A 20,145-nucleotide genomic window follows, 5' to 3' on the forward strand; every position below is an offset into this window, starting at 1 on the left:
CCAGTCGATTTCAACCCGTAGCTCTGTTGTTTGTAAATTAGGAGTACTGTCAGTAGCGAGAAAAACGAAAACAATCGGTGCTGCCTACACCGTGTTATCCTCCTGCTAGATTTTGCACCCAACAGGCTTAAACAGGGCAAGTTTTAAATGTGGTTTTAGCCTCTAAACATGTTCGAAAAGCCATTACAAGTGCTTAGCCATGTGCAGTGATTCCTTCCAAGGGAACACAGCAAATTTGACTGCAGTAGATGTGACAGAAAGGCATAAAAGTTGTGTTAATCCATACCTCTGTTGATTTCCTGTTGTCCGGTGATGTCCACACTAGTCGATTGCCGATCACATACAATCTGATATTCCAAAATGCATTTTTTCCATGTTCTCTCCATAGTAATGACTATGTATCAACAGGCTGTAACCAGACACCACAGTGGAGCAAGCAGAGCTGCAGTTCAAGAGTTCAACAGCTAGGTAACCTAGCAACGGCGGAGCCTGTCGGCAATAGCAGGGAGGGAGGGACTTTTCTTATCCAGGTCGCCGTTGCAAATGAGAACCTGTTCTCAATGGCCTACCTGGTTAAATACAGGTTAAATAAAAAAAAAAATAGAATAAAAAACATTCTGTTACGTTGTTGAACGTCTAACTGATGGAACAATGCGCTCCTATGTGACACAAACCCTCCAGCCACAGACAGAAAATAATAATAATGAAGAAATATTTAAAATAAAGTTAGAAATCACTTTTTGACTGCAAAAAGATGTGCCTAATTGTACTTTACTTAATTATGTTACTCATCAATCTAATTAGGGCTGGGTGAAATGACATCACCAAAACGATAAAGAAAATGTCTATTGTGTATATTATTCTATATTGTTTCTATCGCTGCGTTACTGCAACATGTACGTCATTTGGGCGCTGCTCTACGTTCTAATCTTTGCACGTCTGAAGTTCTCATTTAAATAAGAAAATACTCAGTACCTTTTATTCTTCAAGTATTTACTATTTAAATATGTATTGAATTTCCAGACAACATGCATATCGAGACATGAAATGACCTATTCATAGAAGATTTTGGCCATATCGCCCAGCCCTAAATTTTCCGTCGTGCCCTTAACTAATATTTTTAATCTATGTTTGAATACAAATGTCATTCCTCCTATCTGGAAATTAGCCTTTGTGGCTCCCCTGCTAAAAGGTGGTGACCCTACCATCTTAAATAACTACAGACCAATCTCTAAACTGGACAAGGTTCTTGAATCCCTTGTCAGTGATCAGTTAAAGAACTTTTTTAACAGTTATAATGTGTTGTCTGACTTCCAATCTGGTTTTAAAAAAGGGCATAGTACAACATCAGCAGCTCTTAAGGTTTTAAATGACTTTGTTGAATCCATGGATAATAAGCAGCATTGTGCAGCCCTCTTTATTGACCTTCCAAAGGCATTTGATACAGTGGACCACATAGTGCTTAAGCAGAGACTGTATAGGGCTGGGCTTTGTGAAATAACTGTCAGCTGGTTTGTTAACTACCTTACAGACAGAACTCAGTGTGTGTGCAGGCGGAGGGCAGCACTTCTTGCTATCTCAAAATAACAAAAGGCGTGCCTCAGGGGTCAGTCTTGGGGCCACTGCTATTCATCCTCTATATCAATAACATTGATCATAACGTGTCTAATGTAAAATTTAATTTTTATGCTGATGACACTGTACTGTATTGCTCTGCACCCACCGCAAACCAGGCCCTCTCCCAGTTACAACTTGCTTTTAACACGCTTCAACAGAATCTTTATGATTTAAAACTTGTTTTAAATGCAGAAAAAACTAAAGTCATGCTTTTTTCAAATTCGATTTAGCAAAAAGATTAAAACTTAAACTAGGATTTTATTTCAGAATCAAATCCTGTGTTTCGTTCGAATCTAGAAAGAGGCTGGTCGCTGCCACTTTTATGTCTGTACTTGACTTTGGTGATGTTTTATACATGAATGCTTCATCTCAAAGTTTACATGCACTGGACACTGTTTACCATGGAGCTCTGAGGTTCATCACTAGTATGAAAGCCCTCACTCACCATTGTGAACTGTATGAACGTGTTGGATGGCCTTCTCTATCAACATGGAGACTTCAACATTGGCATACCTTCATATACAAGGCTATTTTAGGTCTCCTTCCATCCTACCTTCTGACCTATATCAGTGTAAATAGTACCGGGACTTACAATCTTCGTTCCCAGGATCTTTTCCTTCTGTCTGTTCCAAAGGTTAGAACTGAGCTGGGAAAAAAGGCCTTTAAGTTTGCTGCCCCCTCTGCCTGGAACAAGTTACAGAAATCCATGAAACTTACTGAGCTGGTCTCATTAGTCGCTTTTAAGAGGATGATGATTGACTTGGAGGCAGCCACATCTGGCTGCCGATGTTTTGCCTGATGTGTTTAGGATTGTGGTTGACTTTGAAAGATTTGCTGTGTCAGTTGTTTTATGTTTTTTGGTGTTTTTGCGTATTTTGTGTTTGTATGTACTGTATGTGTGGTTGTACTGCTGCCTGTCTTGGCCAGGACACTCTTGAAAAAGAGATTCTCTTCCTGGTTAAATAAAGGTAAAATAAAATAAATCAATAAATCTAAGATTAAACTAACTACTTGTTTCAAATCATGATAAGCCCATTGATCTTTTTAAGCCTTAAGTGTAATGCTGTAAAATGCCATCCTACCTGCAAACTTACCTGGAAACTTTGGTTTAGAATCTGACCATTGGTTCTAAATTTAACACAAAAAAACATTTTGGTTTCCGTAGCGTCCATCGTACTTCGCCATGGAGCACAGTAAGCAGCGCTCTAAAGTGTGGCTTTATGTTACTTTGAAAAAGCCCGGTAAAACTGTAAATCACCATTGAATCAAAATCAAATGTTCCACTTATCTGTGAAATAAGCATGACCCGTGACCCGTTTCAACTCCAGAATCGAAAGGAAGAATCGGACATTGGAATCAGAATTGTTAAAATCAAAACAATGCCCAACCCTAATTATGGCTAATACTGTATGTTGGCACTGGTAGTTGTTATCAACAATTTTCCCAATTGAGATTTTTCCAATACCCCTTAATACAGTATTTGAGGCTATTTTTTGTTACAGTATCTCTAGAGCTGTAACAATTCCAAATGTTGCTGTACAATTAATTGTCTCAGAAATAATTGTGATTAACAATATGAGATAAATTATATCAAATTTAATACAAATATGTATTACTTTTTTTAAACAAATTAAAGTTTAAATACATTCCAGAATACATCTTGTGGTTATATATCACTGTTATGTGACCCAGATAATGTAGTAACACACAGCTCATAAAGTAAACGTCTCTTTATCATTATATATATATATATTAGGGCTGTCAAAATAACGCGTTAATTTCGATTTAATCTGAGAAAAAATAACGCGTTAAAAAAAATAACGCAGATTAATCTATTCCATATTGACGTTTGACCCAGAGCCGTTCTAGCCACCATTCGACTGTAAAATGCCTGGATCATTGATTGGAACATTTACTTGTAAAAATCTTCTTCCTGAATAGGGTTCACTACCGAAATCTAGTGCCACTGATATGTCTGCGCTTCTCTCTGATGCTCTGAAACAGACGATACAGGCAACACAAACACCGCTGCACGTGACGCTAGTTAACACTATACTCGACAGCAGCTAACATTAGCCTACTGCTAGCTAGTAGCTGGATTAAAAACGGTTAAAATGCTGACAGCTAACGCTAAACGGTGTAAAGTTTGACTATGTTTTACTGTAGAAGATTCCGACACCGGGAGGTAACAATCTGCAGCTGCTGTTGTCGGAAAAACACAGACGGTGCGTTCAATGAAACTGGTGAACTACAGCCTTGTGGTGCATTCAAAGTTATTGTTAAATGTCCGTTTCCCATCTGGTGGTTGTTTTTGTCGTTCAACAGCAATTTACTAATACTATAACTAATACTAGTGAAATAAGTTATTGTTATACATTATTATTAAATCATTTCATTTTGACCATATGGCCTTAGTAATAAACAAGCCGTTCTTTAATGTCACCAACTGTTGTTTTAGTACCCTTCTTTTTTTATTTAGGCACCGTTAAATAAAATTATGTATGCGATTAATTAATCAGAGTATGTAATTAATTAGATACATTTTTTTAAGCGATTGACAACCCTTTATTTTATATATATATATATATATATATATATATATATATATATATATATCCATATTCATTTCGGTAAAACAAAGAAACCACTATTATGTAAAACAAAAAAATTGACAATTAGACAATTATGTTGTAATTGTGTAAAACATGTGTTTGTAACACAAACCCAAGGCACACAGAGCAACCTGAGCCTGTTTGTAATGACGCGAGTAGCTCCTCTTGAGGTCAAGTCTAGGGCCCACAGCAAGCACATGCAGGATATTCCTCTGGGTCGTCTTAATTTCGGGTCGTGAATTTGACCGCGCTCCAGGGTTATTCCTGTCGTGGCAATACCAGAAGGGAACCACTCACACAGCCCTGGAAGACCCTGTGCTCACTGTTTATTAGTCAGACTAATACATTCTTAGAGATGTAACCAGACTATGAGACAAAATGTTTCAAATCTCAAAAAAACTACATTTTTTTTGAGTAATGAAACATCTTTTTTAGCTCTCGGATTTCTTACTGCTCTTCCATGTTTGTGTTTTTGTTTTTGTCTGTGTGTTGTTAAGTATGTCACGTATCTTACCTTGGGAATTCCTTTAAATAACACCGTATGTGAGTGCGGTATGGAGCTTTGGGAATGTTCGGATGAATAGAATGAGTGGTGCTTGTCTAGCTTGCAGCAAGATCTCAAAGGGCATTTTTCCTGGGTTTATGTTTCCATGACCAGAAGAAAAAAAAGGCTGATAAGTGTGCTGAAGCATTGTTGATAAAAACCCACTGATGTGAAGCACCATTACCCTATCCCCAAATAAACTCTCATAGATCATGCAAACACCCCATTTAAACTCTCATGGCAGTTTTTGGGACTGAAAATCCCCTTGCAGCTTAATGCCCGTTAATTGACTACTAATCGCTGTAACAATCACAGCAGGGAAACTGAAATCTGTCAAAAGCATTAGCCAGTTGGGATGCAGATATATCCCACAGGAAGGAACAAAAAAACAAGAAAGCTTAAACTGTTGTGTAAAGCTGTCAGCCTGTCAGTGCACTTATAGCACTCGACAAAGGAAATCCAGTGACCTGTGAAAATGGGGCTCCACATAGTGGAAAGAATCGGTGGAATTAGCCACTAGACTGTACTGTATTTCTCAGGTGAAAGAGTGAGCACATGCTCAGCAAGTTAGGCTATTTTAAGCACAGCCTAAGAGCCCTATAGCTGCAATGAAACATTTGCATTAACACCAAGGATAATTACTCGCAGCTATGCAGGTGCAATGCACTATGCAGCCTTGTCTATTTTTAACCAGTGTATTTTTATCTAGGTATTTCTTCAATTTTTTCCATTGCGTAGACTAGAGGCCTCTGGAATAGTATCCTTTTTCTGTGGTAAGACCTCTAGTACTCTTAGGCCGGCTACACACTGGCTGCGTGGCGTGAGCGTGGCATTTATGTTGCGTGTAAGCTGCGTGGCGGCTGCGTGGATGTTTCTGTCTTTACACAAATGGGTTAATTAGTGAGCTCTTGAGGTGCTGGTAGATGGATTGTGTTACCTTTGGTCAGGCCCACTTTATAGGATCACAAAATAAATCGGAGGGGCTTTAAGAGAAAAAATAAGTATAATAAATAAGTTCTAATATTTATATTTTCACAAATTTTTCAGACTTTTTTTTTATAGAACTCTTATGCTTTTTTATGAAATAATGGAGAGATTTTCCTCTTTGGGCCTCAAAAAATCAAGTAGCCCTACTTGATGGTTAACAGTGGGAGATATTAGAAGATGTATCCTCAAAACTATATAAAAATGTCTATCACACACATTTGTTCCAACCAACCAGCTGTTGGCTCTAGCTAAGTTTTATTATAGAGTGAGAGTTGTATCAATCCTCTCATTTAACTCTCATTAAGAAAGAGATGACAGTGACCCCTATTTTCCGCTGCGTTCCTGAAGCACTGCGGGCCCCGCGAGCCATCGCGGCCATTCAAGTCAATGCTTGACACGGCGCGTCCCAGAAGCGTGCATGAAGCGTCTCTCCGCTCCGCTTAAAGCGTGAATTATACTGGACGCAGCCCAGCTGGCACGTACAAATGTGACGTCATGGGATCGCCGTGACTATTTATACCCGCGCTGGATATTATGTCATTTTGACGTCACGATTGCGCGCGCCACCTTGGATGCGTGTAGTATAATTCTCGCTTAAGATACGCGCCAGGTCTATTTTCACGCGAGCTGCGGGCCTGTCAGACAGCCGGGCAGGAAGTGAAACAGCGAGAGCAGCCTGTCAATTTACCAAAACACCCCCCTCTCCGATATCGTATATGTCTTCTTTACAACACCACGGACGACGAGAGATTCATCTTGGTGGTAGAACAAAATAATCCTACCAAACAGATCCTTTTTATAACGCCAGAAAAGAGACTGCATGGAGTTTAATTACAGGAGTGCTTGGAGTTGAAGGTAGATACTAGCTTAATAAACACGATTGTTCTGTAAAGTACTTGTAGAGACAATAAAATCTGCGGCAGCAAGACGTTCCGCTTCTGAGACGCTCCCGGTGTGGTACGGCGCGTGGCAGAAGACGAAACAAAACCGTGGCGCAGCCAGTTCAAACTATTCCTTTTTAAGATAACTTTTTTAATTATTGGGTTGAAAAACAGAGGCAGTGAGTCCATAATTTGGCTTTTTGATGAGTATTTTGGATGATGGAACAATCATGAGGCAACAGTACTTTACCTAACCGGCAGGTGTTGATTTAATTCTGTGTTCACTTTTGAGAACATAGTTTTGTGATGTTAATCGGTCATCCTGATACGATAACAGTGCATCAGTGAGCTGTTTGCTCTTTGATGGCGCGGCTGTGTTTTGGCAGTGTGAAAAACACTGTTCCCCTCGCTGCATGAAACGCCTCTGGAGTTCTTGTGACTCACGTACCTGTTGTAGAGTTCCGACACTGAATACTTGGCACCGTGGGGACTTTTGTTATCTGCGTCATGATGTTTTCAAAACTCGCATTAAACTGGCAGACATTTTTTTTTTTTAAAGCTGACACATACTTGACATCCAGCACAGTATGTTCACAGTACACTCGACTGACTTTTTTTCATGGATGCTTGAAAGTGCAGCTTTGTGATAGTTTTGCTCATCTTGTACATACTGTATGTAGTGATGGGTATCGAGTTCTGTTTCCAGACTTGTCGTTATCTAAGTGTCTATAAGCTCCTGGACAAACAATATTGATATTGTCTTTTATTTTTTAATTAGAAGTTAGTCCGAGACAAAAACAGAATCGGAAGGAAAGTGAATATTCTATAGAGCTGCAAAGATCAATCGATTAGTTGTCGACTATTAAATTATTAAAAGTATTAAATCGCCATGCGTTTTGATAATGGCATTGTCGGTTTAAGTAATTTTCTTTATGAAAATAATTTAAGAATTCTCTGATTCCAGCTTCTTAAATGTGAATATTTTCTAGTTTCTTCTCTCCTCTGTGACAGTAAACTGAATATCTTTGAGTTGTGGACAAAACAAGACATGTGAGTGTTATCTTGGGCTTTGGGAAACACTTTATCACCATTTTTCTTACATTTTATAGACCACCACCACTCCAACAGGTTTCCAGTAGCTCGCCAAAAGATTGACAAACTGAGACACAAAATGACCATGATATTAAAAGTGAGGTAGCTAACTTTGTGGGCCATAGAAGTGTAAAATAGTCATGTACCTTGACGTGAAGTGAAGATTTATCATAAGCTTTGGGTATTGCGATTTTCTACGTCTACAAACAGTAGCTTCATTCAGCTTATGTAAGTTATGTAAATGAATGTAAGCGATGTGATGCAAGTAGCTCTTGAGCACTTAGGTTTTTTTTAAAGTAGCACTTAGATGAAGAAAGGTTGGAGACCCCTGTTTTAGACCCAAGAACTACTCGATGAATCAAGGAAATAACCGACGGATTAATTGACAATGAAAATAATTGGGAGTTGCAGCCCTAATATTGGATTCATAAAGTAGACAAAAATATCACTCTAAATAAATGCTAATGTTGCTCTGTGTTAGCTAGATGGGGAAATTGGCAACATTTGTCCTTATTCACATGTTAACCAAAATGGCCAGAAGAACAAATGAACGCGGCGTTTGAGTTTGAGCCAAAGGCAGCCACACTGGATCAAAGGTAGATGCATTATCCTGAGTAACTGTCACAGTATTTTTAGATGAATGTCCAAGCATAGAACATTGCTGTGGTTCTCACAGTCTGACCTTTTGCCAGACAGAGCATTGGTATTTGATATATCTGCAAAACCGCTGATTCTGTACAGTACTGTGGGTACTGTTTGTGATTGTGATTGGTTTATAAAGGGACGAGAACTCAACCAACTCACTCTCTCCACACATTTACTAGATCCGTGCTATAAAAAGAGCACACTGTGTTGTGTTGTATGATTTGGCGCTGAACATTGGCCTTGGAAGAAGAAGATTGTGTGCGACAGAATCTTTCAATATTCATAATTGCTTGGGATACTGTGCTGCATCATCCGTCCTTTAACCATAAAGCCTCAAGGGCTTGAATGAACACCTTGAATGGTTGCATAATTATCTAACATCTGATATCATCAAGCAATATTTAGCACAGGTATGAGCCTTTCCTTTCTCTTTTCTCCATGAGCTACATATTAGAATGCAGTCTTTTCCACTTTTTTAGCACCGTAGTTGTAAGTAGATCCATGTGCTTGCTCTGAGAACGTTGGCATGCATGCCAAGGCGTGAAAGCAATGACACGAGAACTTCAGCCTCTGGGTTGTTGTCTGCGCTCAGACCAGGGGTGGAATGTAACGAAGTACATTTACTACTTGAATAGTATTTCTAACTATGTAAGTAAAACCTATATTTGTGCAAGTTGCACTTAGTGCAGTATTGGGATGTATGAGTCTTATCCAACACTCAGTGATGAAATGTTAAAAAGTTTTATTGAGTGCATCAGTCAGGGCGGGTGGATCGGGAGTTGAGTATAGGTCCTTCTTTATGAAAACACAGAGATCTCCTCCCTCGCATATGTGTGGGATTGTTATTGTTTTCTTGACATCTGGTGGTACCCTTGGCATTTCGTTCTCATGTCCTAGGCTTGGTAAGATCGATGGCCGAGATGGTGAACTCCAATTCCGCCACATGGGAGAGATTATCTAAATGTACAGCTGATCCTGTGGGAAATGTCCTATTGCTATATTGGTCTTGTTGATTGAGAGAGGAAGCGCTTAGTCAGAAAAGGGGCCACGTTTCCACAGCACTCTTAAAAGCTTCTCCTCCTGTTTCTTGTAATTCACATGCCCAGCATCTATTGAAGACAGCTATGGAGTTTTTCTTTACAATTTCCTGTTTTCATAGACCCTTGTCTGTCCACTCTATTCAATCATCAGCTCTCATTGTGTTCACAAAATGATAGAAAAACATTGGGAGACCAAGCTTGCTGGAAACTGAACCATTCCTTCCTCCCTGTCCAAGGCAAGACTTCCTTGTCAGGATCACTCACTTTATTTTTTTTTGGGGGGGGGGTCAAATAAAAGAGATTATATACAGGTAGAAGTTTTTAACAGAGAATATGTTAATATGCATGCAAGGAAATACATAAACAATTGTCAAAAAACATTGACAAAATCATAGCTAGGTTAGGAATAGTTTTCTATTCTCTGCATCTGATTTTAAAAGCAAACACATGTATGCACAGACATTGCAGCTGGATGCAGGGTATGGTCTTGCTCATTAGTTTGTGGCAATGCACTGCACTAACACCTGCACGCCTCAAGCTGTTTCCCAACAAACATGTTTGATGTTACGGTAACTTAAGCCTAGCTGATAAAGACACAGACCTGGCTGGGACACCTGTTGCACGTGCTGCATGCGTGTAAAGCGAAACTGGGGAACACACGTCATGTTCGTGCACTTTCTCTTTGTTTCCAACCGTAAGTTGAGAATGAAATTGAGCGAAACTAACAGTAGGACATTCATTGAAATATCTCATATTATAGGGGTTGGTGTACATTCTCACATCAGCACATTTGAACCAGTTGATCCTTATTAGTTTTTTTCATATGTGTACAAACTCATTATGCCACATCTTTCAGCAGCTTCATGTTTTAAAGATGTATGTTGTAGTCATGCTTGGCCTTGGTTAGAAGTTGACTATTAACCCATGCTCCGGCTGAACTTGCCAAGATATTATTCCCCTTCCATTCATTCACCAGCTGTAGACCTCCGGTGCTGGACAGTTTCCCAGCTACTGAACAACTCAGTGTGAGGGCTGTCACTAGTATTTTACTGCCCAACCGATACTGGATTTTTGAGGCGGATGCTGATATTGATAGTTGGGATTTTTAGTCAATTTTAACATGATTCTGGATTAGAATATCTTGGCTTTTTTTATTTTTATTGTAACCATGATACGTGAGCAGGACATTTTACAGTTGAAAAATGAACTTGACAATGTGATTGTGACATTGTTCGCAAAATACCTCAAACTTTGTTAGGTATTTCTTTACTGCATTGTATTGTTACTTATCGTCGTATCAGCAATAAGCTAATATTCCCCGTTTACTGGTCCAGCTCTAGTATTTTTAATCACAAATTAGAACGTGGGAAAAATGTAATATTGGATACCCTGTTGAAATTTAAGTTTGTCAGTGTTCCGGTGCAAAAGGCTGTGTTCTCCTGTAGGGGGTGGTAACAGGGCCCTTTCAGTAAACTAGGCTAATGTTGCTCTCTTTGCTACCTTAAATTGAGAATGAAAGTAAAACGATCAATTCCACAACGTAGTTTAGGACTGGGCTGTGTCCAAATAAACCCAACATAATTATGTTAATTCAAACTTGTTGGTAACCAATTTTTGCCCCACTCACTTACCAAAAAAATTCTTTTTTTAGATCTTAGCAAAGGAACTAGCTATCAATTATTTTGGAGGTGCAGCCTGCTCTGGAAATACGAGTGGCATTATGCTGTATTTATATGTTTATATAAATCTGTATAAACTGTGCTTGGAACATGGCCCTGAACCAAAGGTTCCCTGAGCACAACTGAACTATTTTCTGTGCTGTGTATTTCCTTGTTTATACAGTAAACTCAAGACACTTAACTCCGTAATCAGTTTTGTGTTTGGCATTCATAGGTGCCATTGGTGAGAAGTAAAACTGTCAACACGAACAATAATAACAGAGATACGAGGCAAAACCAGCACACGGTTCTCATATTGATTGTTGTTGCCTCTGCATGCAGGGACTTAATCAGTTCTCAAGGCTATTCCCCTCTCTAGTTAGGCCTGTATCCTGCTATAGAATGGGGCACTAATGATGTTACAGACTCTCACCAGCCTAATGAACATCCGAATGCCGCTGATTGGAACTTGGAGTATGGGGCGCCAAACATCCTGTGAGGGCCGAAGGATGTGTACGGCACAGTGCATCACATCTCTGCAGGGGCGGTGGGAGTTGATAAGTATAGGCTGAGCTCTGGGGCTGAGCGAGAAGACGACAGCTGTTGTGCATTTTTCCAGGTATCTTTGTGCATGCTTGCGGATGTAATAGGTGATGTCAGCGCTTGTGCAGAGTGTACATGACTAACCACTTTTGCGAAACACTCAAAGGTACTACAGATATTAGTGGACCACCCACAGTTCGCACTGGTGTGTGGTTGGATGAAGTTGACCCAACCAGATGCATAATCGAGTGTTGTGCCTCTGTAAAGGGTGCTCTCTAAGCTTTGAGCCGAAATTAGCAAAGTTTTCATGAAGTATGGGATTTCTTTTAGGAGTTATTTTCAGGTTGTTTTTTTTTTTTTTGGTTTTGTTGACCACGATTCATTTATCTGTTCTATTCTTTTCTTTGCTGCTGATGTATACATTCTGCTTTAGCGTTGACCGTATATACAACCCTGAGATATTCAAATAGTCTTTGACTTCAGCTTACTGTAGAAAACAACTGTCAATCATAGAATGGAAGACTCGTTCCCAAAGACTTTCAAATTGATCTGAAACTTCGTACCTCTGCCAAGCACGTTATGTTTTTGCTTTGGTTGGTTGGTTTGTCTGTCTGTCAGCAGGATTACAGAAATCTACTGGCCTGATTGTAATGAACCTTGTTGGGAGGGTGTAGCATGGGCCAAGGAAGAACCCATTACATTTCCGACCGGATCCAAATCACAGGGCGGATCGACCAATTTATTTTGTATTATGTTTTAAATGATGTATTTTAGCATGTGCTAATAACTGTGTCAGTGGAAAAATATTTTCCATAACCTTGTGTCTTATAAAAGACAAATCTAGCTACTGCTCTGGAACCTTTAAAAAAAAAAAAAAAAAAATGCACATTTTGAGCATGCAAATTGTTGGTCTCAGTAGCTCATGGAGACCAAATCAGAGGTAAAAGTCAAGTGAATATTTAACTTTGATTTGTCTGTTAGCCAGGAATAGAGCTCCATGACAATGACAATGTTGCTATAGCCAATTGTTTACTAACACACGATAGCAATTTTACAACAAGCTCATATGTCTGTCAGCTGGTTTTGGAGTACTGCTGCCTGACTATGGTCATGTTAGACTGTGTAAGTACTGTACAGTATGGTTAAGGTTGGGCTTCCCGTACTAGAACTAAATGTTGCCAGTGAACATAAATAGTTATTAAAACCATATTCTCTTGGTAATACCCATTTCTCATGTTATATATTGGTTTAAATGAAGCTATGTGAAACGTAGTTTCTTCAATAGACACAAAGACTGTCTTTGTTTGGGCAGAAGGAATTTAAGACTTTCCATTCTTTACCCAAGGTTTAATCATTCATTTACCCACCTGGAGTTGATCATGCTCTTTTATATTGACTATTCAGTAACTTATTCAACTTTTTTTTTTTTTTTTTTTTTTTTTTTTTTCCATCATTAACATGGTATTTATGGCAGAAGTGAACAAAATGGCATGCTGGAAATTTCCACCATGACAAATGGATTCCATGTAGATGGGAGGGGTTGGGTTTTTGTCTTCACTACCACCTTTAGGATTAGTTAAAATGTACTATATGACCAATAAAAAAAATAAAACAAATTAGCCAAAGAAAATGGCATGAGAAATGGATCACAATTGGCTATAAGCAACATTCAAACAGCTAATCAGGGAAACAGGGAAAGCATTCTGCAACGTCTGTTCTGTGTTGCAATGTGACAAGATATATCCTCTGTATCGGTCTGCTAATGTATGAAAAACAGACTTCGCCAAGAAACAGCTGGGGAACTTGGCAAAGTAGAGCGCTGTGTGTGTGTGTGTGTGTGTGTGTTTTTCCGTCTGTGTGTGCATGTTTGTGTGTTTGCATCCATGTGTGACAGAGCAGCTGATCTTTTCCTGGCTGTTTCTAATTTGCACATCACCATAATGTTTTACAATCCCACTTTCAGTAAGGCCCTCCTCTCCCCGGGGTAATGCAGCTTTAACTCTAAGCAGACTTGAGGAGGCGCAGGGCCAGTCCCTCTGGTGACAGAGCTGCAGGGAGACTTATAAGAATCAACTGGGTCAAATCTCTCAGTGATGTTCTGTCTGGCAGCCCCCTGCTTCGCCTCCTTCGTCACTGTGCTGTAAGACTGTACTACATGCGTCTGTGTTGGCAACCAAACAATGAATATGTAAGCTTTTAGCAAAGTTAAAGCTGCATAAAACTGCACCATTTGAATAACGTGCAGCATTAAACACGTGTGTGTGTGTGTGTGTATATATATATATATATATATATAGATATACATTTTATACACTACTGCCGTATGAATGGGCTGATGATTGCTTGGCCTGCTGTATTGCTGCTTGTAGCTTTCTCCAGAACCATTGTACCCAAAGCACTCAATATGCAACTAACTGTATACTACTGCCTTACTGTGTAATTGTAATTCAGAGGAAAACGTACTACTACATTTACCTGACGGAGAATATTGCAGATTCAGATTCTACTCACAAAATATCATGCATTATGATTATGATGCATTATTATTTCTTAAACTGTCCAGCACGCTGATAATGCCTCTCTTTTTGCTTTATCTAAACATTTGCAGCAGAACTTGTACCCTGCAGTCACAGGCGGTGGGGATGGCTAACAGCGCTATTAGCAACAGTGCAAACAGAGCATCAGTTAGCTCCACGGTTAGCTCACTCACCGGGGAGCCTGGCTTTCGCCAGAGAGCCAGGCACCACCATCACCATCACTTAGTATAGTTAACCGTCCTGACGGGGACGCAGGCGTCATTAGAGGGTGACCTCTGTATGAGTAGCCGTGTAAGTAGCAGGGTAATGTAGAGCGAGCCCGTCCTTATTACGAACCCTGTCGGGGTTCCAATTCGCAATATATTTACTACTACTAATACATATAAACTACTGATATAGGGCTGCCTACCGAACTTTGATACTTTTGAGGCACTGACCGAATTGCCTCCAATTTATTGACTCTTGAAAAGTGCCTTGTCATTCAGTACCAAATTTCAATATGGAAAGAGTAACTCTCATCAGCATTAGTGCAGCATGCTTGTCACAAAGATCTAATAATGCTGCTGATTGGCTGTCTAATGTTACACGTGGCAGGCATGCAGGACAAACACTGCGTTTCGCAGAGACGAGCTCTTGTGTGTGTTGTTGTATTTCGAGAGGCTTCACTACATTGTGTGTCACATAGGTGTAAAGGAGCTGAAAAAAAATATGTAGTTTTGTTAGAATGGATATTATAAAATTGATATTTAAAAAAGTATAGTTCAGGAACTGGTATCGAAAACTCAGTACCGGTACCTGTGTGTGTATCGAATGTTTTTTAAACGATACCTAGCCCTACTTGTATAAAAGTAAGTTCTATAAACATTTGCATTTGGGTATTTATTTTTGATGTAAAAAAGCTTTCCAAACATTCGAGGAAAGGCGCATATCAAGCGGTGGAAAGCATATTGTCACTATCTCATGGTAGAGTATATATGGAAATTTTCAATATTAAGACTTTATTATATATTAAGATACTGGAGAAATGGCAACTATTAGCAGTTACAACACTGACACAGACTACATGAAGTTGGCTCTTCTTCTTATTCTGGATATTAATAAATTAGCATGTATACACACTAATATATAAAATATGCCTGGTACTTGACATGTGCTAGACGTTGTTATCCTATATACGTGCTGATACTTATTAGATGAGTGCAGTTTATATAGAGGCAAAACTTCAGTCCTTCCAAACTGTGTCATTACAGGTTTTAATAAATCATCCCGTGTGCTGATCATAAATCAGCACACGGGATTATAACAAGAGACTGCACACTGTGATTGTTTTCCTTTGAAAAAGTGCAGATAGCCAATTCTGCACTCTGAGCTGAAGGGGAGATTCATTCTTGCGATATTGGACATTTTGCAACTTCATATTTTTGATTCAGGCAGTTTATGGCACAAAATAAAACGTGTTAACTTATCTTCAGTGACAGAAAACAAATATGTGTGTGATTAAAGTTAAATGCCCTGCATCTTGTAAATGCTCGCCTCTGAATTTCATTTTACTAATTCCCTGTTGCAGAGTTTGTATAGCTGTTCCATCCCACCTAATTTAATTAGACTTGAAGTGTTGCAAATACAAGTGACGACCTAGTTCCTTTAGGGGATGAAAGACGTTATTACATTTTGCTTCTGTACCTACGGGAATGTCATCCTGGGTTCAGGTTCTCTCTCTGGCTCTCCCATCCCTCCTGGCTCTTGATGTTTGTTGAAAAGAAACTGCTTGTTACATAGTTTCACAGTGAAAGCAATGCTTCCCCTAGAACCTGTGAAAGCTAACAACCTGTTTTTGGTTACCTTGGCTGCCAGTATGGAACTCTTGGGATTGTGCGGTGTTACATTTATGGCAAAAATAACTTTAAATGTTAAATTGTGCTCATATTGTGCTTTTTGGCTTTTTTCCCTTTCCTTTATTGTGTTGTATATCTTTACGTATGAAAGACTAATTTTCTAAAGCTATAGTGCGTAATTTCTGTCGCCCCCCCCATGAGGAATTCTAAGTAATGACAATAAAACTGTCGGTGCGTCCACATGATACAAGCCTTCCATGATCGCGCAACCCCCTCACCCCTCCTCCACACAGTTGCTAGTAGCCAAGAAGGACAGGGAGGAAAAAAATAAACAGAAAAGGTAATTATCTTCACTCAAGTTTCTGTGTGTGAAAGTCGCCGGATGACACTAGTTTCTGAGCCATACTGAGAAATACAGAGAGAGTTGTGTGCAGCTAAAAGTCTTAATTAGCTTTGTACCAACTCATTTGGCAATGGCTTGAATGTAACACACGTTCATTACTATCATAAAGTTACGCACTAAAGCTTTAACATTTAAATAACTTACCACTCTGAAACGTCTTGCTCCAGTCCAGGTTGCGAAGCTGGTTTTTGGTTGTTCTGCCTGTGTTTCAGGATCAGACTCGTTACCGGCTGAAACGGGTTTGTTTTGGATCACACTAGCTTGCTTGTCGGGGCTCACCCTACTCTGCTTCTGACTGGCTAGTAGTCCTTACCTAGTTACTGCACATGTGCGACTCCCAACAAAGATGGAACAGAAGTGAGAGGTCTCACTCTGTAGCTAAAACAGAGAGCTCAACACACAGGGTGAAAAGAGGAGCTGCAGCAATGTGCAGTACAACGAAAATATGTTTAAAAAAATTAAGAAACATGTAAACCTATTCTGGTACAACCTCTAAATACAATTATGAACCTGAAAATGAGCATAATATGAGGTCTTTAAGACATGTTACAGAGGACCCAGACAGAAACCAAGAGGAAAACCTACTCACTAAAAGTGGCACACAGAGCCTCCAGAGTCTGAACAAAAAGAACTGGAGCATTTGCAGACCTGTAACTCCTTTAGATAGGTAAACATTAGCTGTAGCAGGCAGGCTTAAACCATCTAAAGCTACCCGCAGATGTTTTGCAAAGCAGATCTGTACAACCTGGGGGATATGTTTCCATTTGAATTTTGTCTCATCTGCTCAGCAGCCGTGACATGAAATCCCAGTGGCCTGCAGCTTTGCCACAAACAACTGTCTTGGATTCTGCTTTGATGAGACAACAGCATCACCTTTTTAAAAATGAAATGCCTATCGCAACCACTAACCAATTTAAAACTGCTGTCACATTTGAGAATTTATGATGGGGTGCAAATGAGATATGGCTCACAAAACACACAGCGGCAGTGAGAGCATGGGGTTTCAAGTCTCAGCTGTGCTTCTATGGCTTGTGTCCAGGAACGGGAACTTTCTGAGATCGACGGGGTTTTCTTGGGCTGATTCCAACTGGCTATTGTGTCAGCTTTGTTCTTTGAGCACCAAGCCCACAAACTACCATTGTGGGCACATTTAACTCTAAAACTGATTTAACGTGAACAGTCAGTGATAGCATGCTATTTTCAATTCAATTTTATTCATAATGTGAAATCATAACAGAAGTTATCTCAGGATACTTTACAGATAGAGTAGGTCTAGACCACACGCTATAATTTACAAAGACCCAACAATTCCCCCCAAGAGCAACTATTGATGCGACACAGGCAGAAACCTCGGACAGAACCAGGCTCTACTGGGCAGCCATCTCCCGCTGCCGGCTGGGACACGGACACTCTGATACAGATATGCAGTTATACAGAAATATGATTCAATGTGGCCTGTAAATGGACGGATATGCACGTATTACAGTTGTTGAGTCGGGATTACGACCGCTCAAGTTAGATTCATGTTGTCGCTACTCTGTCGGGAGTTAAAAGCATACAGTGTGTTGTGTTTGAGGATTTTAATAGTTAACTTGGTAATCCAGTTGCTGCTTGTCGTTCCCATTAAGATAACACCGTATTGACCGGAATATAAAACAACCCTGATAATAGGACGACCCCCCCCCCCCCCCCCCCTTTTCAAGATTGATCTTTTGGGAAAAAGACCATATCGTACTTTAATGAAGAAAATACTTCTATTTTAAAATAATAATACATATTGAAAACGGCAAGGAAGTCTGTTGTTTTTAGCATTTAAATGAATTAAACTAATATTATAAGTTAAAGCTGACATCTTATAAATACCCTTTTAACCACAAACACGGTCCATTACGCCACGTCGTTGGTCTGCACCAGCCGCGGCTGGCTTTAAACTCGCTGGTGGGTATGTTCAACTCTGGCAATTTCCAAGGCTTTCACTTGAATATATGACGTCCTTATTTAGTTTTTCAAAGAATCACATATTCAAGTTGATTCCTTTCCCCAGAATCGATGATTCACCTAAATATTTTCTGTTTATACGGTACCACCCACGTCGTCTACATCATATCCGTTTCCGGCCAAACAGAGCAAAAGCAGAAAAAGCCGAAAATCCACGTTATGTTCTTCTTTACAAATGAAATAAATGTCAGACTGACTGACTGACATGTGATGTGCATTCTTCTTAGAAAACAATTAGTTTTCAGAAATGTCTCATGATGTATTGTCTCTGAAAGTGTATTGTTCAACTATTGTTTTTGTTAAAGAAGGAAAAGAAAATTGCAATATTCTGTACTGTCGAGTCGCATTAAATAAAAACCGCAATACAAATCGAATCGGCAGCCATGTGTCGTGAAAAAATCGAATCAGAACAAAAGCATATGAACCCAGCCCTAACACTCACCGTGCCTCTGCATATTTCAGGCCCCTGGGACTGCTGGGAGTTTTGATTGACAGCTCTGATCATGAGGGGCACATTGAGGTTCCTGCTATTTGGGGCCACCTGTTGATGTGTTTAAAAGTCTACAACCCGAATATAGGACCTCACTTTTACTGATATATTCAAAGGGGGAATAAAACGTCATGTATACCTATATTTTGACTTTTACAACTAGAATCTGGAACATTGACATCACAGTTTTTTGACAAAAAAGGACTACGACAAAAATCTGTGTATGTTGAAAATAAGTCGTTGCTAGTAGATGTGAAATGTCTAATCTCAGTGTCGGTTTCCAGCTTAATTGACTGTGACATTTCAGTGAATTAAAGCCACTTGGTGAGACATTTATCAACAGTGGGAGAGATAAGAAATGCTGTGTGAAGTTGCCTTTATGAGGGGATTTTATGTTGCTTTAATGACTTCATTTTTTATTCTCCGTTCTGCAGCTGCTAAATCATCAACCAGCTTGGACATGGCCAAAAGGAAGATGGATAGCATCGAGCGGAGTGGGATGGTGGCACTCATACTGCTGTGTAATCTAACAAAGGTAGGACAGCCTGCAAGCAAACCATCCAATACTGAAACACACACACACACACACACACACACACACACACAAATGCTTCATTTAATAAATTTATATGTGTGACTAAATCATCTAGAGCTGCAAAGATGCAGTAAATGGATTAGTTGTCAATTATTAAATATGTTTGCCAACTATTTTGATAATTGATTAATCGATTTGAGTGATTCTTTATGGAAAAAAGAGATTATCTGATTCCAGCTTCTTAAATGTGAATATTTTCTACTTTATTCACTCCTGTGACTCCTGTTAATTGAATATCTTTGAGTTGAGGACAAAGTTAGTTTTTTCTAACGTTCCTAGTTGTTGCAACAGCATGTGAAAAAAAAACTACAAAGTTTGCTAGGCCAAAAAGAACGTTAATCTCGCGATAAAACAATTGACGCCGTTAAAATGGGTTTGCATTAACGCCGTTAATAACGCGTTTAACTGACAGCACTAATTTGAGGACGTCACCTTGGGCTTTAGGAAACACTGATTGACATGTTTCCCCTTTATCTGACATTTTTGACATTGTTTTTGTGATCCTTTGGAGCCAAAATTGAAAATGGATCCAAATTTGATTAATTGCACAGCTGTACAACAGTATGTAAAGTACATAAAATTAGCACAACCTTAAACATCTACAGCAGTAAAATGCAAGATACACATTAATGCAGGCCAGCAGTTAATTAATCCATAAACGTATGACA

The 20,145-nt window shown here is 39.4% G+C and overlaps 1 protein-coding gene across 2 annotated transcripts in view; it reads left to right on the forward strand.

Moving 5' to 3' along the window:
- The window catches only part of LOC144526039 (calcitonin gene-related peptide type 1 receptor), a 47,841-nt gene that overhangs the window by 8,478 nt on the left and 19,218 nt on the right, over positions 1 to 20,145 (forward strand). For both annotated transcript variants that reach the window (XM_078263189.1, XM_078263188.1), the window contains exon 2: positions 19,317 to 19,417. In XM_078263189.1, coding sequence (XP_078119315.1) covers positions 19,343 to 19,417 — 75 coding nt within the window. In that variant the 5' untranslated portion in view covers positions 19,317 to 19,342. The remainder of the gene's footprint in view (positions 1 to 19,316; positions 19,418 to 20,145) is intronic.

The sequence above is a fragment of the Sander vitreus genome, chromosome 11, assembly GCF_031162955.1.
Source record: "Sander vitreus isolate 19-12246 chromosome 11, sanVit1, whole genome shotgun sequence".
Taxonomy (NCBI): Eukaryota; Metazoa; Chordata; class Actinopteri; order Perciformes; family Percidae; genus Sander; species Sander vitreus.